We start from the raw sequence: 18,042 nt of genomic DNA, 5'->3' as shown, positions 1-18,042 counted from the left end.
ATTGAGAGAATGCCAAGAGTGTGCAAAGCTGTCATGAAGGCAAGGGGTGGCTTTTTGAAGAATCTCAAATCTAAAATATATTTAGATTTGTTGAACACTTTTTTGGTTACTACATGATTCCATATGTGTTATTTCATAGTTTAGATGTCTTCACTATTATTCTACAATGTAGAAAATAGGACAAATAAAGAAAAACCCTTGAATGAGTAGGTGTGTCCAAACTTTTGACCGGTAGTGTATGTATTTTCATGTCTTCTTCCATTGTTAGTATTGTCAGTTTTCACGTTTCATGTTTGATGTTAGATATGTTTGTTTATCTTACAATATACTGTACCGTCAAATGTGTAACAGTGATACATATTTGAAATGCAGTGTTAATGGTCAATGGTTGCTTACTTCCACATCAGTAAATGGCAAACAGCATCAGCCCTCCAATGGATTTACCAGGACAAATAACCACTACACTTTTCAGTCATAGGGTTGGTTGGCTTTGGACATCAACAATAAACGGGCTTGAGGAGTGTGTTGGTGGAAAAGGTTTATCGACATTGGGTTGAAGTGAAACTTCAAATTTAACTTCCCGGTCTTTAAATGACTGTAACCTTGGGGTGGTTCTAGTACTGTATGGTGTGACTTTGTTTTCAGTCCCCAAGGATATTAAGATGAACTATGTTCCACCATGCTTGGTTATTATTGAGCCTCATTTAGATCTGCCAGTGACCATGGTTTGAAGTAGTGCTGTAAATGCCAACGTGTGATGCCTCATTTTGTCCTCTCATATTGGAAGCTCTAAAATCAGGAATCAAATCAGCAGCAGGCAACAGGGTGAGCAAATGAAACCAGCCGGAGCCATTAGTAGCTTACACGTGAGGGCAAATTAGGAATGCAAATCAGTGTCATCTTATTCAGAGCGCTGGCATATCAAACATCTAGCAATCATTTCTACAGCAACGTGAGGAATGCATTGAGCTAGAATATTCAGATGTGTTATTTCGTTTGGGGAGAGAATGCTAATCTTTTTTTTTATTTTTTATCATGGTCACCTCTTTAGACTTAATGGATGTTTAAACAAATGGGTTTTTGCTGAAGTGATGTCATTTCAGCAGCCTGAAATAATTAATGAGAATTATTAAGTCTTGTGAAATAGTCCCTCTAATTTGTACCATTCTAGAATATGGGCTGCTTTGCTGATAGAGGACAGGAGACTATTATAATGAATAGGACGTTTTCAAATAAAGTTATAGAGACTGAATAGTGGCTGTGGAAAAAAGGGTCACTTAATTTGAAAACCTAATGTTGTTACTCTATATTGTTATTATATCATCAGTAAATTACATTGAGTAGTTTCTTCATCAATCCCCTCCCCCAACTTTGTCCATATCATAATTATGTGCATAATAGCATTTAGCGTATCAATCAAATTCAGAATATTACAGTCCTGCTCTTTACCAGTCTTGTCGAACAAAAGGTTCAATATGGAGACTGTCACTCATGACTTAACTGTGAGTGAATGTCGAGCCCAGATACTGAAGATGTATATGAGGATCATGCAGGACAGGGCCAATATTAGGAATAACACATCTTATAATTTATTGTTCATCATGAAATAAACTGAAGTTGATGATTGGTGTCATGGCTGGCCTAGCTACATTAAATCAGGGTGATAAATTCTCGATCCCTCAGTTATAGTTAATTGTGTTCATTGTTGAATTATACAATACATTCATCAATTATTAGGCTATTTGTTAGTGTTGGTCCTTGTGTCTCATTTTGTAATATTACAAAGCCAAATTGTTTGCCTACATTAACTCAACCAATTAACAATACATCTGACACAATCATGTCTGATACTGTGTGAACAGGGCTTATAATTCCATAGTACTGTATTGTTAAAAGAAGGGATTTCAAAATGGATCCAATATTTATTCAGTAAGAGAGGTTTTTGGGGAATAAGGCAGGGATTTGGAGTTCTCATTTCTTTACAATTCATTTGTTTCAGACTGCTAAGTGTTGGCATATAGGACATGGTTTTTTGTCAGTTGACTCAAGGGGGAAAAACTTGGAAAATTGGCTTTGCATCTGGCTTGAATGAGAGAATCAGACAACCATGGCAGAGAGGTAGAAGTGCAGTTTGAGTGGCTTAGAGGCATACAGTTGCTCTAACAAATCTGAATGAGGCATTAGACAGATCAATCTGAAATCCAGCACTGTGTTACTCAGCTGAGGAGTGGGAAGACAGTCAGTAGTGGTGAGTTCTCAGTCAACCCAGGAAAAGCTTTGAAATGTTGTCTCAACGGGAGTATTTAAGCCAAGGATTTTAACGCCCATAGGTTCTCTACTCAAGTTCAGCCAATACTATTATCCTAGGCTTAATAGGCTACCCTGTATCTCAATGGTTAATGTTTTGAGTTAGTTCAATGTTATTTGGTAGGACACCCCTAGCTTCATATGAATGTGGTGTACTTTGTGTAGGCCTGTACTGAACGTTCCATCACTTTTTTATCTTCTCCAGCCAACGTTCCCTGCACAGTCTTATTCGGTTACAGGGTGTTCCTTGTCTTTGTTTTTTTTACTGATTAAGTTCACCTCTTGGTTTTTAGGAATCAGATGAAACCCCCAAAAGAATGTGTGAGGCATACCCAGGATGACATTTTGTAATCAAATTGTCTCCTCTGAAGAAGTTAAATGTCAGTCTCGGTACCACAGGGCACAATTAGGCATGTCCACTCGAGGACCACAGCTACTATAGTTTCCTGAAGCTGCAGAATTCCATCTTCTTTCCCCTAGTCATTTATTCTACCAACTAATAGGTTTAATGGTGTTTTCAGGGATGTACTGTTTGCAAGCTATTGGGCATACCCCCCCCATTTGAATTCAGGGTATTCTACACTGTTCCACAGTTTGTGTATGGAACTATCCTGCTCACCAATTTAGCTATGTCTTTCAGTTCCAGCAGACATATGTCTGGTGTCTTGTTAAGCTTTGGTTATTCAAATTCTGAACATGTTTTTGAATTGGTATACTGGCCCAATGACGATTTGAATAAAGAGATGGTTTGGGAGGAGATAGCTTTGTTTATTCACTCTAGAGGACCTCTCAGCTGCTATTCACTCTCAGCTGCCCTCAGCTCTATCAGTTTTCATTTGATCAAAATTACTTTTCATTCAATAATTTTCTCAATCATACCCAAATGTATATTTTCTCAGGCCTATTGTTACAGTTGTTAGTGACAGTTGCAAGTTGAGATGCATTATTGTAGGGGTACCAGTATTTTTACTGGTAACGTAGCTTAGTTACTGACCGAGTCATTTACGCAGGTATAGACTGACTACCTCATTATCTTATGACTGTCTTTCTTGGGTCCCCTGAAATACTTCCTTCACTACAATGCATCATACAGGATATAAATATACAGAGTTTATGGTGTGACAGGAAGTAAATAGTGACTTCCCAAGCCTCTGTGGCCCTCTCTTCTTCTCTCCTGTCTTTTTTACAGAGCTATATTTAAAGAGTGACTGTATCGTGTATTACCTAAGTTCTCAGCGAGGCACAGCAGTCACTGTGTATCCCTGGAGAACACAATGCAAAACTATGGCCAGAAGAGAGGGAGAGGAGACATTTCTGTTGGCTCAACCCCACAATACTTACACTCACAATCCTTCCAGTCTTTGTAGCTTTTCCTTCCCCCCACTCCATTGCTCCCCCCACAACCTCCACCCAGCTACCCCCTCTCTGCTTTTTCAGTGGGGGGTGCAGATGGTGTTAAGGAGAGGAGCAGTCAAAAGAGTGATTGGAAAGCGGCAGGATTTGGCAGGCAGACTGGTGGGAGGGTCCTTTTGTGATGCAATGTTGCATAAGTAATGCCAAAGGGGTTCTAAATTATCTGTTGCCATGGAGACCTTTGTGCCTAGCTCCTATTCTTTACTGCTTTGAGGCAGTCACTACTGGGCTTGCAGGTTTCTAATGACGGTTTCTCAATAAGGACAGATGAACTTCTAGACATGTTGTGGATGGGGCAAAAAGTGGATTTCTGTGCATTTGTCACTTTCTCTGAAATATGGTCCATGTGAAGGTATGTCTTTGTTAACTTTCATTCTGATACTCTGTCAGTGGTAACAGGTGTTTTCTTGTTATGCTACATTTGGAGGGAATATTGTGGGTCAGTGGTTTTGTTTGCAGCTCTGATTGAATTCCGTCAGGTAGCTAGTTTGCTCTCGCATACACTAAAACAAGCACTTCAACTTTGTTGGTCCTTTGTTCTTTGTTCTTCTTTCCCAAAATACTGCATCTTCTTAGAACAAAGTTTATTTGTGCTGAAAAATATGAAGTTGAGTTATTTATAAGTTATGCAAAATATGTATATTGGAAGATCTAGATAACTAAGACAGACAATATCAACAGTTGCTTGCATGTACAAAGTTATGTAAATGCAACTATTATACCAAGGGAAGTACATTTGAATGCAAGTCTACGGACTCATGTACTGTGATAGTATACAAGTAGCTCAAAGTCTGTTTAATAACAGTTGTATTTGGATCTTTCTTCGTCGAGTTTAATTGGATATTTCTGTGGACCTCGATCCTCTGGGCTCTTGCCCAAAATAAAGGTGATACATTTTGTAGCAGTCTTTAGTTTAACTGCTCCAGGGAGAGTGTTTGACCTTGTGGGCACTGGACTAATTTCAGCCTTGTCACAGAAAAAGTGGACAGTTTGTATTGACTGGAGTTGCCTGAGGCTCATTGCTCAGATGGGATATTCTCAGTAATTATTCTTAAGAGGTGCTTGGGGATTTTGTTCTCTTAGCCCAGGCATGTTTGTCACTTAATTTCATACAACGCGGTATATCTATTCTAACAGTTACTGATTTGGGGTATGGTTTGGCAAGTGTAGTTTCTTAATCATTAGCTCTTTACTTAAAACGTGCTTTACTTAATTAATCATTACTTAAAATGTGCATTAATAGGCATACTGTAAATTGAACTTTGGTGTAAATCTAAAAATTGCATCAACACAAGCTACTAGTATTCATTTCCAACTGTGACTGTATATGATTTAGTTTACATTTTTAGTAGCACTTCATAATAACCCCACATAACAAAGCATTTATAATGTATTAGTAAATATTGAATGAATCATTAATCCATTCATAAGATGTTTAATATAGGTCCTTATAAACCATTTACTAATAATTGCTTAATTATTTTTCTGTGGCCTTGTCTAAAGTGTGGGCAATTTATACTTTATAAATGTTTTGTGACCAGTGTAATTTCTCACAAAAAGATGGACATGCCATTGGCAGACATTCCAGCAGTACTTAATGCTCCTTAAGGTCTCAAAATAGCCTAGAACATATCAATGGTTAAATAATAAGCACACAACGCATGATGTTAAAGGAAATCCATTGAGTGTACAAAATTTTAGGAACACCGTTGAGGCATGGACTCCACAAGGTGTTGAAAGCGTTCCACAGGGATGCTGTCCCATGTTGACTCCAATGCTTCCTACAGTTGTGTCAAGTTGGCCGGATGTCCTTTGGGTGGTGGACCATTGTTGATACACAAAGGAAACTGTTGAGCATGAAAAAACCAGCAGCATTACAGTTCTTGACACACTCAAACCAGTGTGCCTCGCACCTACTACCATATCCTGTTCAAAGGTACTTAAATATTTTGTCTTGCCCATTCACCCTCTGAATGGCACACATACACAATCCATGTCTTGAGGCTTAAAATTATTTTACCTGTCTCCTCCTCTTCATCTACACTGATTGAAGTGGATTTAACAGGTGACATCAATAAGGGATCATAGCTTTCACCTGGATTATCAAGATGGCGCCAAAGGGTAGGGCTGCCGTCTTATGGGCTTTTAACCAACCATGCTATTTTGTTTGTTTTTTCCCGTTGTTCGTAACATGTTTTGCTACCATCTCTTATGACCGAAAAGAGTTTCTGGACATCAGAACTGGGATTACTCACCTCAGATTGGATGAGGAGTTCTTCTTCAATGAGTCGGACGCAAGGGATATACTATGGACACCCGACCAGGCCCAAATCCCCGTGATTCGCCGGAAAAGGAAACATAGGTTTCGCGGAAAGAGATCAGGATGCCTTGTGAGGATCAGGCGACAAGTGGCTAATCTGCCCTTGCCTTCCATTCTGCTAGCTAACTTTCAATTGCTGGAAAATAAATGGGACGAACTGAAAGCAAGTATATCCTACCAACGGGACATTAAAAATTGTAATATCTTATGTTTCACTGAGTCGTGGCTGAACGACGACATTAAGAACATACAGCTGGCGGGTTATACACTCTATCGGCAGGACAGAACAGCAGCCTCTGGTAAGACACGGGGCGGGGGCCTAACACGGGGCGGGGGCCTATGCATATTTATAAACAAAAGCTGGTGCATGATATCTAAGCAAGTCTCAGGGTTTTGCTCGCCTGAGGATGAGTATCTCATGATAAGCTGTAGACCACACTATCTATCTAGAGAGTTTATCTGTATTTTTCGTAGCTGTCAACATACCACAACAGACCGAGGCTGGCACTAAAACCTGCACTCAATGAGCTGTAGTCCGCCATAAGTAACCAGGAAAACGCTCATCCAGAGGCGGCGCTCCTAGTGGCCGGGGACTTTAATGCAGGGAAACTTAAATCAGCTTTACCTAATTTCTATCAGCATGTTAAATGTGCAACCAGAGGGTTAACATTTCTAGACCACCTTTACTCCACACACAGAGACACGTACAAAGCTCTCCCTTGACCTCCATTTGGCAAATCTCACCATTACTCTATCCTCCTGATTCCTACTTACAAGCAAACATAAAAGCAGGAAGCACCAGTGACTCTGTTTATGAAAAAGTGGTCAGATGAAGAAGATGCTAAGCTAAGGTCATCACTAAGCTAAAGACCCTGGGACTAAACACCTCCCTCTGCAACTGGATCCTGGACTTCCTGACGGTCCTCCACCAGGTGTTAAGGGTAGGTAACTACACATCCATCATGCTGATCCACAACACGGGGGCCCCTCAGGGGTGCGTGCTCAGTCCCATCCTGTGCTCCCTGTTCACTTATGACTGCACAGCCAGGCATGACTCCATCACCATCATTAAGTTTGATGATAACACAACAGTGGTAGGCCTGATCACCGACAAAGATGAGACAGCCTACAGGGAGGAGATCAGAGACCTGACCAAGTGGAGCAAGGACAACAAACTCTCCCTCAACATGATCAAGACAAAGGAGATGATTGTGGACTACAGGAAAAGGAGGACTGAGCACGCCCCAATTCCCATCAACGGGGCTGTAGTGGAGCAGGTTGAGAGCTTCAAGTTCCTTGGTGTCCACATCACCAACAAACTAACATGGTCCAAGCACACCAAGACAGTCGTGAAGAGGGCACGACAAAACCTATTCCTCCTCAGGAGACTGAAAAGATTTGGCATGGGTCCTCAGATCATCAAAAAGTTTTATAGCTGCACCATCGAGAGCATCCTGACGGGTTGCATCACTGCCTGGTATGGGAACTGCTCGGCCTCCGACCACAAGGCACTACAGAGGGTAGTGCGTACGGCCCAGTACATCACCGGGGCCAAGTTTCTTGCCGTCCAGGACCTCTATACCAAGCGGTGTCAGAGAAAGGCCCTAAAAATGGTCAAGGACTCCAGCCACCCTAGTCATAGACTGTTCTCTCTGCTGCCGCAGAGCAAGCGGTACTTAAAGTGGTACCGGAGCACCAAGTCTGGTCCTAGAAGCTTCTAAACAGCTTCACCTCTCATCCATAAGACTCCTGAACAACTAATCTACCCCCCCCCCACGCTGCTGCTACTCTCTGTCATTATGTATGCTACTTTAATAATAATTGAATAATAATAACTACCTACATGTACACAATTACCTCAATTATCTCGACACCGGTTTCCCCCACACATTGACACATTGACTCTGTACCGGTACCCCCTGTATATAGCCCCGCTATTGTTATTTACTGTTGCTCTTTAATTATTTGTTATTCTTAAGTCTTACTTTTTTTAGGGATTTTCTTAAAACTGCATTGTTGGTTAAGGGCTTGTAAGTAAGCATTCGCTGTAAGGTTTACACCTGTTGTATTCGGTGCATGTGATTGATTTTGATTCATCTGGTCAGTCTATGTCATGGAAATAGCAGGTGTTCCTAATGTTTTGTGCACTCATTGTATATCATATTTAAATTGTATTATGAATTTTCAACCTTGCAATTGTGTATAACCTTTATGTATAACCTTTAAATGTTTCCTGTGCTTCAGTCTTTTAAGTGCAGACTATTTTCACACATGGTTTGTTTGGCGGCACCTTAACTGGGGTAGTAACTCTTTAAAAATAATGGGATGTATTCAGATATGTGTTTCCTTACCTCATAAGCAGTGGTCTTTGGCTGTTTTCTTTTGCGAGGGTGGAGACTTTGCAAACCGGAACTCCCAATTTCTAACATGTATGGCCCAGAACTTAATCACGCAGCTGACCAAATTACGCAAGATTTTAATTCTGGGTTAACCAAGATTAGACTGATCTAAGGAGTGACTGCAATCCACACTTTGGCTTTTGTAGATAAGTCACTGCCAAGAAACGCTTATGTTAGCATTTTCTGACTAAAATGTTTTACTCAGCATAGAGAGTGTCTGAAGTTACACATCACACTATTACAACAGTGTGACTGTTTTTGTCAATGTATTTTCCCCTCTATTGTGTGCTTATTGTTTAACCATTGATATGTTCTCAGTCATTTTGAGGCATCAGGTACTGCTGCAATGTCTACCAATGGCATGTCCATCTTTTTGTGAGAAATTACACCTGTCACTCAAAACATTTATACATTATATATAGCCCACACTTTAGATGAGGCCAAGCAAAAAGACTTAACTAATGATTAATAAATGGTTTTATGGATGATCTTATGAATCATTATGAAATACTTTAAAAGTTGTTTATAAATGTATGAATAACTAGGTTACTAACATTTACAGATGTTGGATTAATTTAGATTAATAAATGATGAATAAAGTATTTACTAAGCCATTATAAATGCTTTATTACGTGAAGTTGTTATAAAGTGCTACCCAAGTTTCAAAGTTTTATTCGCCACGTGCACAGAATACAATAGGTGTAAAACAATACAGTGAAATTCTTATCTTGAGAGCTCTTTCCAACAATTGTATTTTTATTTTATTTTACCTTTATTTAACTAGTCAAGTCAGTTAAGAACAAATTCTTATTTTCAATGACGGCCTAGGAATAGTGGGTTAACTGCCTTGTTCAGGGGCAGAACGACAGATTTTTACCCTGTCAACTCTGGGATTCGATCTTGCAAACTTTCCCTTATTAGTCAAATGCTCTAACCACTAAGCTACAATGCGGTGATAATAATAATATACATAATAATAGAAAATCGAATAAAAAGTACAATTAAAACCAACAAAAGAACTAAGATGTGAGTTAGAAACATGAGAATTCATGTATATAAAGGTTAGTGCCAGTACCTTATTCAATGTGCAGAGGTACTGATGTGGTTGAGGTGGGTTTATACATATAATGTGATTGGTAGTAGGATATATATGTTAACAGGGCTGAAAAGTGACTGGTAGTAGGAATATATAAATATTTAGAGTAATGTATTAATGGTAATGTACATGTAAACAGGAGTAATAGTGACCAGTAGAGGATAAACAGATAAATACTAATGGTAATGGCAATCAATAATCAATGGACAGCAGTTTAATGGAGTAATACATCTAATCAATAATCAAATTAGCAACAACGTAGGTTGTGTTTGAGTGGGTAGAGACCTGTGGATGGACATAGAGTCAGTGTGGATAGTCAGTGGGAGAGGGAGAGCACTAGGGATTAGCCATTTAACAGTTTTATTGCCAGGGGATAGAAGCTGTTGAGGAGTCTGTTGGTCTGAGCCTTGATGCACCGGTACCGCCTGCTGGACAGGAGCATGGAGAACAGTCCATGTCTCAGGTGGCTACAGTCTTTAGCAATTTTTCGGGTCTTTCTCAGACACCACCTGACATATACAGATGTAGGATCTTAATTTTATCACTTTTTTGTTGCTGAGAATTTTCCTGCAAACTTGTAGTGTATTTGAGTTTTAAAAAGGCTTCTAAAGTTTATAATTTCAACTTTGAAATGCCAGACTTGATTTGCCCTAACAAAAAAATTATTAACCCCTACAAAATGTCCATGAATTATAATCCATATAATAATTCACATTTCCTGTTGCTCCAGAATAATTTTCCTGCTGCAGCGAACTGGCTCAAATTAAGATCCTACATCTGTACGTCCTAGATGGCTTGGAGCTTACCCCCATTGGCACCACCCTCTGTAGGGCAACAACCAGTCAGGATGCCCTCAAGGGTGCAGCTGTATATTTCGTCCTCCCCACTGTTTCCCGTAGTCTACAATCAGCTCCTTGGTCTTGCTGATGTTGTGGGAGAGGTTGTTGTCCTGGCACCACACTTCCAGTTCTTTGACCTCCTCCTTACCACCGTTGTGTTGTCAGCAAACTTGATGATGGAGTTGGAGTCGTGCGTGGCCAGACAGTTGTGGGTAAATGGGGAGTACAGGAGGGGGCTAAGCACACACCCCTGAGGGACACCAGTGTTGAGGGTGAGCGTGGTTAGGCTACAATAACTGGATGTTTTGAAGCATTTGAATTGTCACAATCCTCATAAGAACAATTTGAGAAAGATTCATGAATACAGTAAGCTAGATCCTTTGTGGCACAATATAGATAGGCTTACTGACAATAACTTTTTCATTTCTTTACAGGAGCTGCAATTTGAGCGACTGACTCGAGAACTGGAAGCCGAGCGGCAGATTGTCGCCACCCAACTGGAGCGATGCAAGCTAGGATCTGAGACAGGCAGCATGAGTAGCATCAGGTGTGTTCAGTAGAGTGGCACCACATGCTCGCTCTCACTCTTTCTTTTCTTTTCTTTCTTTCTTTCTTTCTTTCTTTCTTTCTTTCTTTCTTTCTTTCTTTCTTTCTTTCTTTCTTTCTTTCTTTCTTTCTTTCTTTCTTTCTTTCTTTCTTTCTTTCTTTCTTTCCTCTGTGATGCAAGCCAGCCCTCCCTATCCTCTTCCCTACCTGTTTTCATCAAGTGTGTTCAGTGGATTGGCTCTACCTCAAATAGGGGGTGCTTATATTTGTCATGTTTCACATTTATTATTTGCATATCCCAACTTCCCCTGAGACACCCTCAGAGAAGAGGGTCACGGCTAGAGATCAGCCATTATTGACGGCGACCCTGGAGCAATTAGGGTTACGTGTCTTGCTCAAGGGCAGATGGACATATTTTTCACCTTGTCTGCTCTGCGATTCAAACTAGCAACCTTTTGGTTACTGGCCCAGTGCTCAAACCGCTAGGCAACCTGCCACTCCTAGACCCCCTACCTGTCTGTTGCATTAGCTGTGCTCAGTTAGCTGAAAACTATTTTGTACATTTTCCATCAGAGACAGACAGTACTTCAAACAATATGGTGGTCAGCATTGATGTTGCTGAAAACCTGGGTAGAGATATGAAATTAACAGCCAGGTTTTGTTTTTTTCATTTTTTATTTTATTTCACCTTTATTTAACCAGGTAGGCCAGTTGAGAACAAGTTCTCATTTAAAACTGCGACCTGGCCAAGATAAAGCAAAGCAGTGCAACAAAAACAACAACACAGTTACACATAAACAAACGTACAGTCAATAACACAATAGAAAAATGTATGTACAGTGTGTGCAAATGTAGAAGAGTAGGGAGGTGAGGCAATAAATAGGCCATAGAGGTGAAATAATTACAATTTAGGATTAAATTTAGCATTAACACGGGAGTGATAGATGTGCAGGTGATGATGTGGAGGTAGATGATGTTGTGCAAGTGTTGCCAGACTCCAGTGAGAAAAATGCTGTTCACTTTGGAGAAAAGAAAACATATTCAAGTGGTTTTACCCCTTCCCCACCAATATCACATCTTTCCAATCTCAGAACAATAAAGACACCACTGGGCGAAAAGCCTCAATATCAGGGGATATTTTTATCTTTATATTTCCGGATATCTGACATTTTATTAGATATAAGGCGTACACATCCTCCAGATACCCATGTCCTTAATTTCATATATGGAGCTAGGATACTCTATGTAATGGAACAGTTTCCATGTCCAATCCAGACCTCAGAAATCTCCCTGCTACCATATGAGTCCAGGGAGATATCTGGGTTGAGATTTCCTCAAGACACGCACCTGATGCGCGTACACCAGCTTACATACTTGTTGAATATTTTAACTCCGGAAAGGGTATGTGTCAACATGCATTTATAGTTAGGCATGAACGAGTCCACATACCTTCAGAAATGTATCATATCTATAGTCATTACCTGAGCATTTTATGGATCCATATAGTTTTATTTTATATACCATTTCAGTAGATATCCTTATATGATATTTAATATTCATCCCCATATGTCTGATCAAAAATGGGCTAAATCCGACTCATGATTAATGTCCAGCGCCCAAATTATTTGACCTGTTCAGGCGCCGAAAAATCATTGTGCTTCTTCACATGAAGATGGCATATCTGAGCATTTGTACCATTTTCAGTAGTAAGCTACAAGGTACGAAAAGGCAAACATCTTCATATTTAATCCAAAGTACATCTCTGCTATTTCTGTTTAAAAAATACAGCATAGCAAATCCAGAGCTCGTTTCCTGTAAAGAGGCAAACGTAGATCAATCTTTGCTAAAAATGTATTTTGTTAAACAGAAAATAAAAGTTGCACACCCTCAATACCCCTGCCTGCTCTGTGTGTTATGGATGATGGATGTGACTGACGGGTGCAGATTGGGTTGTCAGCGGTGGCGGTCCTTCGCAGTCCAGACCCGACATGGTGGTAGTGTTGGTCTGTGATCCACTCCATACTGTCAATGCATAAATCATTAATCAAAATTGTGTCAATATTGCAAGAAAATATTGTAATTCCGCATAAGCATACAACAAGGTAGAAACTCTACCTGCTTCATTCATGATCAGAAAACTAGCTAGCTAGCTAAGTTGCTAGCTAAGTTAGTTAGCTAGCTATCTTATATTAACCAGTAATACAATAAGCCTAAACATTTTTTTATGTTTAGCTAGTGTCTGAAAGAATTATATGGATTTAATATATGTCAAATTATTGAGTATGTCCTCAAAACTAAAATAAGCATCCGAAATTGTCCTTATTTAGCATATCAAAAAGCATATCAAGATATGGGCCTCAGTCAAGATCAAATGCATTGTATATGCTGAGAATATATACTATGTAGGCCTACTGTCAGTATTTGTCATCATATAGAGAAAATAAGATGTTCACATAGGCCTATCTCAGGATATCTAATGAGTCGATATCCAGCCATACCATGTATGATATACTTTGGGAATCCAAAAATGATTTGTGCATGAAAGAAAAATATGGATTTCATCTTTTGTCAAATTATTGAGCGTGTGCTGAAAACTCAGAAATGCATCAGAAATTGTCCTTTTTTTCAGTATATCAAAAAGCATATTAAGATCCGGATATGGACCTGAGCCAAGAGAAGCCTATCTGGAATCAATATAGCTTAATATCTTGAATGGGTTGAAAAAACACATTTGCAATGTATACAGTTAGTATTTGTCAACACGATGAGAGAAAATATGATGTCACATATCTCAGGATATTGAATGTGTCCATATCCAGCCATAGGAAATGTCCATGTGTGATATTCGGAGTAATCCCAATATCATATATGTCTAAAAGACACATCTGGATTCTGAATTTGGCTGTATATGGTGCATTCCACAAACCTCAAAATATGCATTGGAAATGGTCTGTATTCTGTAGAATATCAAAAACGTGTCATGTAAAGATATCACCTGATATGGGCCCTTTTTCTAAAATCGCTGATTCTGATTTCCAGTTAACCAATCTTAAGCACTAAACCAAGGGTGTTAAACTCATTTTGCCCCTCGCCTTCAACGAGGTCTGGAGGGCCTCACTGAAAATTGGTTATATTTCCTCGCAGTCAAAATTTCTATCCATCATTTAAAAAAAACTTTTTTGATGCTCCCTGACTGTCTAGCTTTCTTTTTTTGTGATTATAAGTGAGCTGGACACAATCAAGAAACTGTATAAATGTAGGTCCATTATCATTTCTACACCGTTTTGATTAGGTTTTAGTTATTTTTTATTAAATTGAGTTTGTTTTCCCCCTCAAAATCCCTAAGCTTTCATTTGAGTGATTATTAGCGAGTTGGACACAGTCAAGAAACTGTCTCTCCATAGAATAATTTTTAATAGAATCAGCAGTGGAAAATGTTGCGTGGGATTTATGAAAGTCTGTCTAATCAGAGAACCATATGTTACTTCATCAGTTAAGTCAAACCAAGACGGTCAGACACCTGCAGATCTCAGGTGAAACTCAAAAGTCTCTCATCCACAGTATTATTACACCAGCCTGCTTGCTGTTGCTGGGTCTGAAGACTTGTGAGTGAGATTCACAGGCCTCACATTGTTAGTTTTGTTAGTTTATTCTGTCAAGACAGGACAATAAGGCACCCCAAAGCGTCTACATTTGTGGTTAGTGTCCATTTAGCTTGAGTTGTTCTTAGAAAATGTTGGTGAGCTTGACTGAACTGAAGAGCCAAGTGTGTTTGTCTTTGTTTGAGTGTGATGCAGTGGGCCTATTTCCCATGGCACTTCATCCAGACACATTTTTATCACAGGTTTCCACCTGCAGTCAATCCATTAGGCAAGCTCGTACTCACAGTTAACTCTTATTCAAGACTTCCAAAAACAGATTCTTTCTCCCCTCATTTCCCATTCAGAAATGGATTACAGTTGACTGAAATATTAAAGTTGATTTGATTGACCTTTAAAAACATTCCCCCTTACATCATGACAGCTCATCTCCTCTCAGACCGTGTATATCATTAAGTTGGGTTGTTCAAGTTTTTCAAATGGATAGTTTGGAGGGCAGACTGATTTACCTGTCAGAAAGGTTTGATGCAAAAGCAGAGGATGCAAATTGATTTTCTTGCTGAATCAGTGTTGTATGAAGCTTGAATGACATTCCCTGCTCCTCCTCCACTGAAACTGAGCGTTGTGTCCCTGAGGTAACTGAAGGTCACGGTGAAGGTCAGGGTGGGGTCAGTAATGGGGGAGCTGTTCTCTCCTCTGACAGACAGGAGATCAGATCCCACTTATCCCTCTGATCATTTATTCATGGAAGACCACACCAGCCAGGCCTATGGGTTAGCAAATAAAGAATCCAATAATGGATTCTACTTGTCAATATCTGTGTGTCTATGTTTTACGTGACCTGAGGTGGTGTCTGTGAGCTGCCAATCAAGTATGTGATTTGATTAAATCTTTTATGACTGGTTTCTTATTCAACATTTATGAATCAGACTTTCAGTATGCATCTGTGTTTTACGGTGATTGAAATGATCAAAATCCCAGAGGAAATGTGTCACAGAACCTGAAAGCACAGTGAAAAACAATTGCCTGGGGTCATCATCTTCTTTATGCTTATTGCACTCTACACACTGCTATATTTAATCTTGTGTCCTAAATATTTCGCATCACATCCACTTCAATGAATAAAATAGACAATTGCAGCTCTGACATTCCATCACACACACCTCTTTTTTCCCCATATTTGCCTCAGCACAAATTATGGATAGACCGTTCCCTGGGGCCAAGTCTGGTCTAGTTCATTGCAGTGGCTATGTTTGTCCTGTATCTTCAGGAATTCAGGTGGACAGCATTGTGCTAAACTGAGAGCCCTTGCTCATAGGACTGCAACCTGCTTATCTAATAGTCCAACAGGGGCTCCTGTAGGCAGAGCCCAGGTGTCTCCCCCAAACAGATGCTGCTTGTGGTAAGGTGGTGGTTCTTTGCTCCGTTCAGGCCGGAGCAAGCCACTTCCCAGGGCGTGGGTTTGTCAGCCTCCTAAATGCTGTCTGTCAGGCACAGCGAGGACGTATTAAGAAAAAGCTGTCAGAGCGTTTGCCTGCCAGCTTAGTCTCTCCCAGCCTGTGGCTTTAGCACATTCTACAGTATGAAATACACTGGGCTACGTCCCAAATGGCACCATATTCCCTTTATAGTGCACTACTTTTTACCAGAGCCCTATGGGCCCTGGTTAAAAGTAGTACACTATATAGGAAATAGGCTTTCATTTAGGATATATCCTGAGAGTGAGAGACATTATGGTGCGTGTGTAGTATTGGGCTCTTCGTTGCTTTCAATGTCATCATGTTGGCATTTTGACAACTGACACGGTTTGATATGGAAATGTGGAAAACTGGGATTGGGATCATGAAATGCATGTTTCACAACAGTTTCAGAATCAACATAACAGCTGGACAATGGTATTGCAATTGCCACAATAGATCTATGTTGTTCTGCATCAGACTGCAGATTGATCGTGCACTTATGGTGTATTGAAAATCCTGTATGAAATATTGGGCTGTTGTCTTACATTTAAATTAAAAAATATATAAGGACATTTGGAGTCCCCCCTTCCTGTTAAATGACATCATATGAAATTCTAGTGTAAGTCTTCTAAATGCCATGCTCACAATGTACTGGCAACTTTATGCTCTGATGAAACATTGCTGGATTTTATTAAAGGGCACCCAACGGCAATGGCTTTGAATCGTGATTACAGTTCAGGTGAATGGACTGGACTGCATTATATTTTCATCCAAACATTTAAATAAAAGTTGATTTGACATGACATCAAAGGACTGTATGGAATCAAGGATCACACTGTGATCAATTTCAGTTCGTATTTCTGCATGACACTATAAGGGACTGGTCTCGATAATGGATGCTATTCAGCCCCTGCTCCCCCAGTCTCTCTCTTTTTCTCTCTCTAACCATTGACTCTGTTTATTCTCCTAACAAAGCCATCACCTGTATTCTAAATGACAGCATCTGGTACGATCCATAAGGTCTTCTTTATTGATCTAAACAAGTGGCAAGGTTAAAGACCTCTTGCAGTTGAAGGCAATGGAATGAATTCCTGGAGTAATAAGCCTTTAACCCCCCCCACACACACACACCCACCACCACCACCCTTCCATCCCCCGTCTGCTGTCTACCCTGGAGTGCCCCAGACAGACCCTGTCTGATTGTAAAGGGTATTAGGCTTATTAAGGCTGTCTGGGCGTCTGAATGACTCATACTAACTGCCTTCCCTGTACAGTAGGGAAAGACGGAGCGTATTGATTCGCCTGCCAATCCGTCATGCCAAAGCAGTGATGAAAGCTTCCAAGCTACCCTCAGTCTGACAGTCAAGGCTTTCTCTGAATGACTCCAGCTTAAGTCTGTAGACCGGCCTTGTTGACAGAAATACTCTAGATCCAGCATTCAGGACGACAATAGTCTTACTGTAACCCTGAGACTAGAACTGTCAGGCTAGCTGGAACTGAAAAAACACAATACAGAAACAGGTGAAGTTGGGTTTGGTTGGGATTAGAAAATAAAAAAAGAGAAGAGGCAAATGGTTTATTGTGGGTCTATGAATCCAGAAAAACCCAGTCGGTTGCTGCTCTGCTCTCCCCTCCAACATGTAATGCAGCATCACCATGGCTCTATGCCACAGATGCTATAAAATGCCAGCAGACATGGTGCTGTTGTGGAATCTCACAGCTTTAGAGCTTGCAAGAAAATAATTTTGGTGTAAGTATCAACTTGAAATTTCAAACATAGCAGACATGCAGTTGAAGTCGGAAGTTTACATACACTTAGGTTGTAGTCATTAAAACTTGTTTTTCAACCCTTCACACATTTCTTGTCTACAAACTATAGTTTTGGCAAGTCAGTTAGGACATCTACTTTGTGCACGACACAAGTAATTTTCCCAACAATTATTTACAGGAAATTATTTCACTTATAATTCACTGTTTCACAATTCCAGTGGGTCAGAAGTTTACATACACTAAGTTGACTATGCCTTTAAACAGCTTGGAAAATGCCAGAAAATTATGTCGTG

At 40.0% G+C, this 18,042-nt stretch overlaps 1 protein-coding gene across 7 annotated transcripts in view; it reads left to right on the top strand.

Moving 5' to 3' along the window:
- Window positions 1-18,042, top strand: part of LOC112260513 (catenin delta-2) — a 138,477-nt gene that overhangs the window by 23,447 nt on the left and 96,988 nt on the right. For 6 of the 7 annotated variants that reach the window (XM_024435681.2, XM_024435684.2, XM_024435685.2 and 3 more), the window contains exon 3: window positions 10,809-10,921. In XM_024435681.2, the coding sequence (XP_024291449.1) occupies window positions 10,809-10,921 (113 nt within the window). Of the gene's footprint in view, window positions 1-3,914; window positions 4,073-10,808; window positions 10,922-18,042 lie in introns of those variants that run through there. The other variant, XM_024435686.2, reaches the window with a different exon arrangement.

This window comes from Oncorhynchus tshawytscha, linkage group LG10 (genome assembly GCF_018296145.1).
Source record: "Oncorhynchus tshawytscha isolate Ot180627B linkage group LG10, Otsh_v2.0, whole genome shotgun sequence".
Classification (NCBI taxonomy): Eukaryota; Metazoa; Chordata; class Actinopteri; order Salmoniformes; family Salmonidae; genus Oncorhynchus; species Oncorhynchus tshawytscha.
This window is presented reverse-complemented; position numbering and strand designations above follow the sequence as displayed.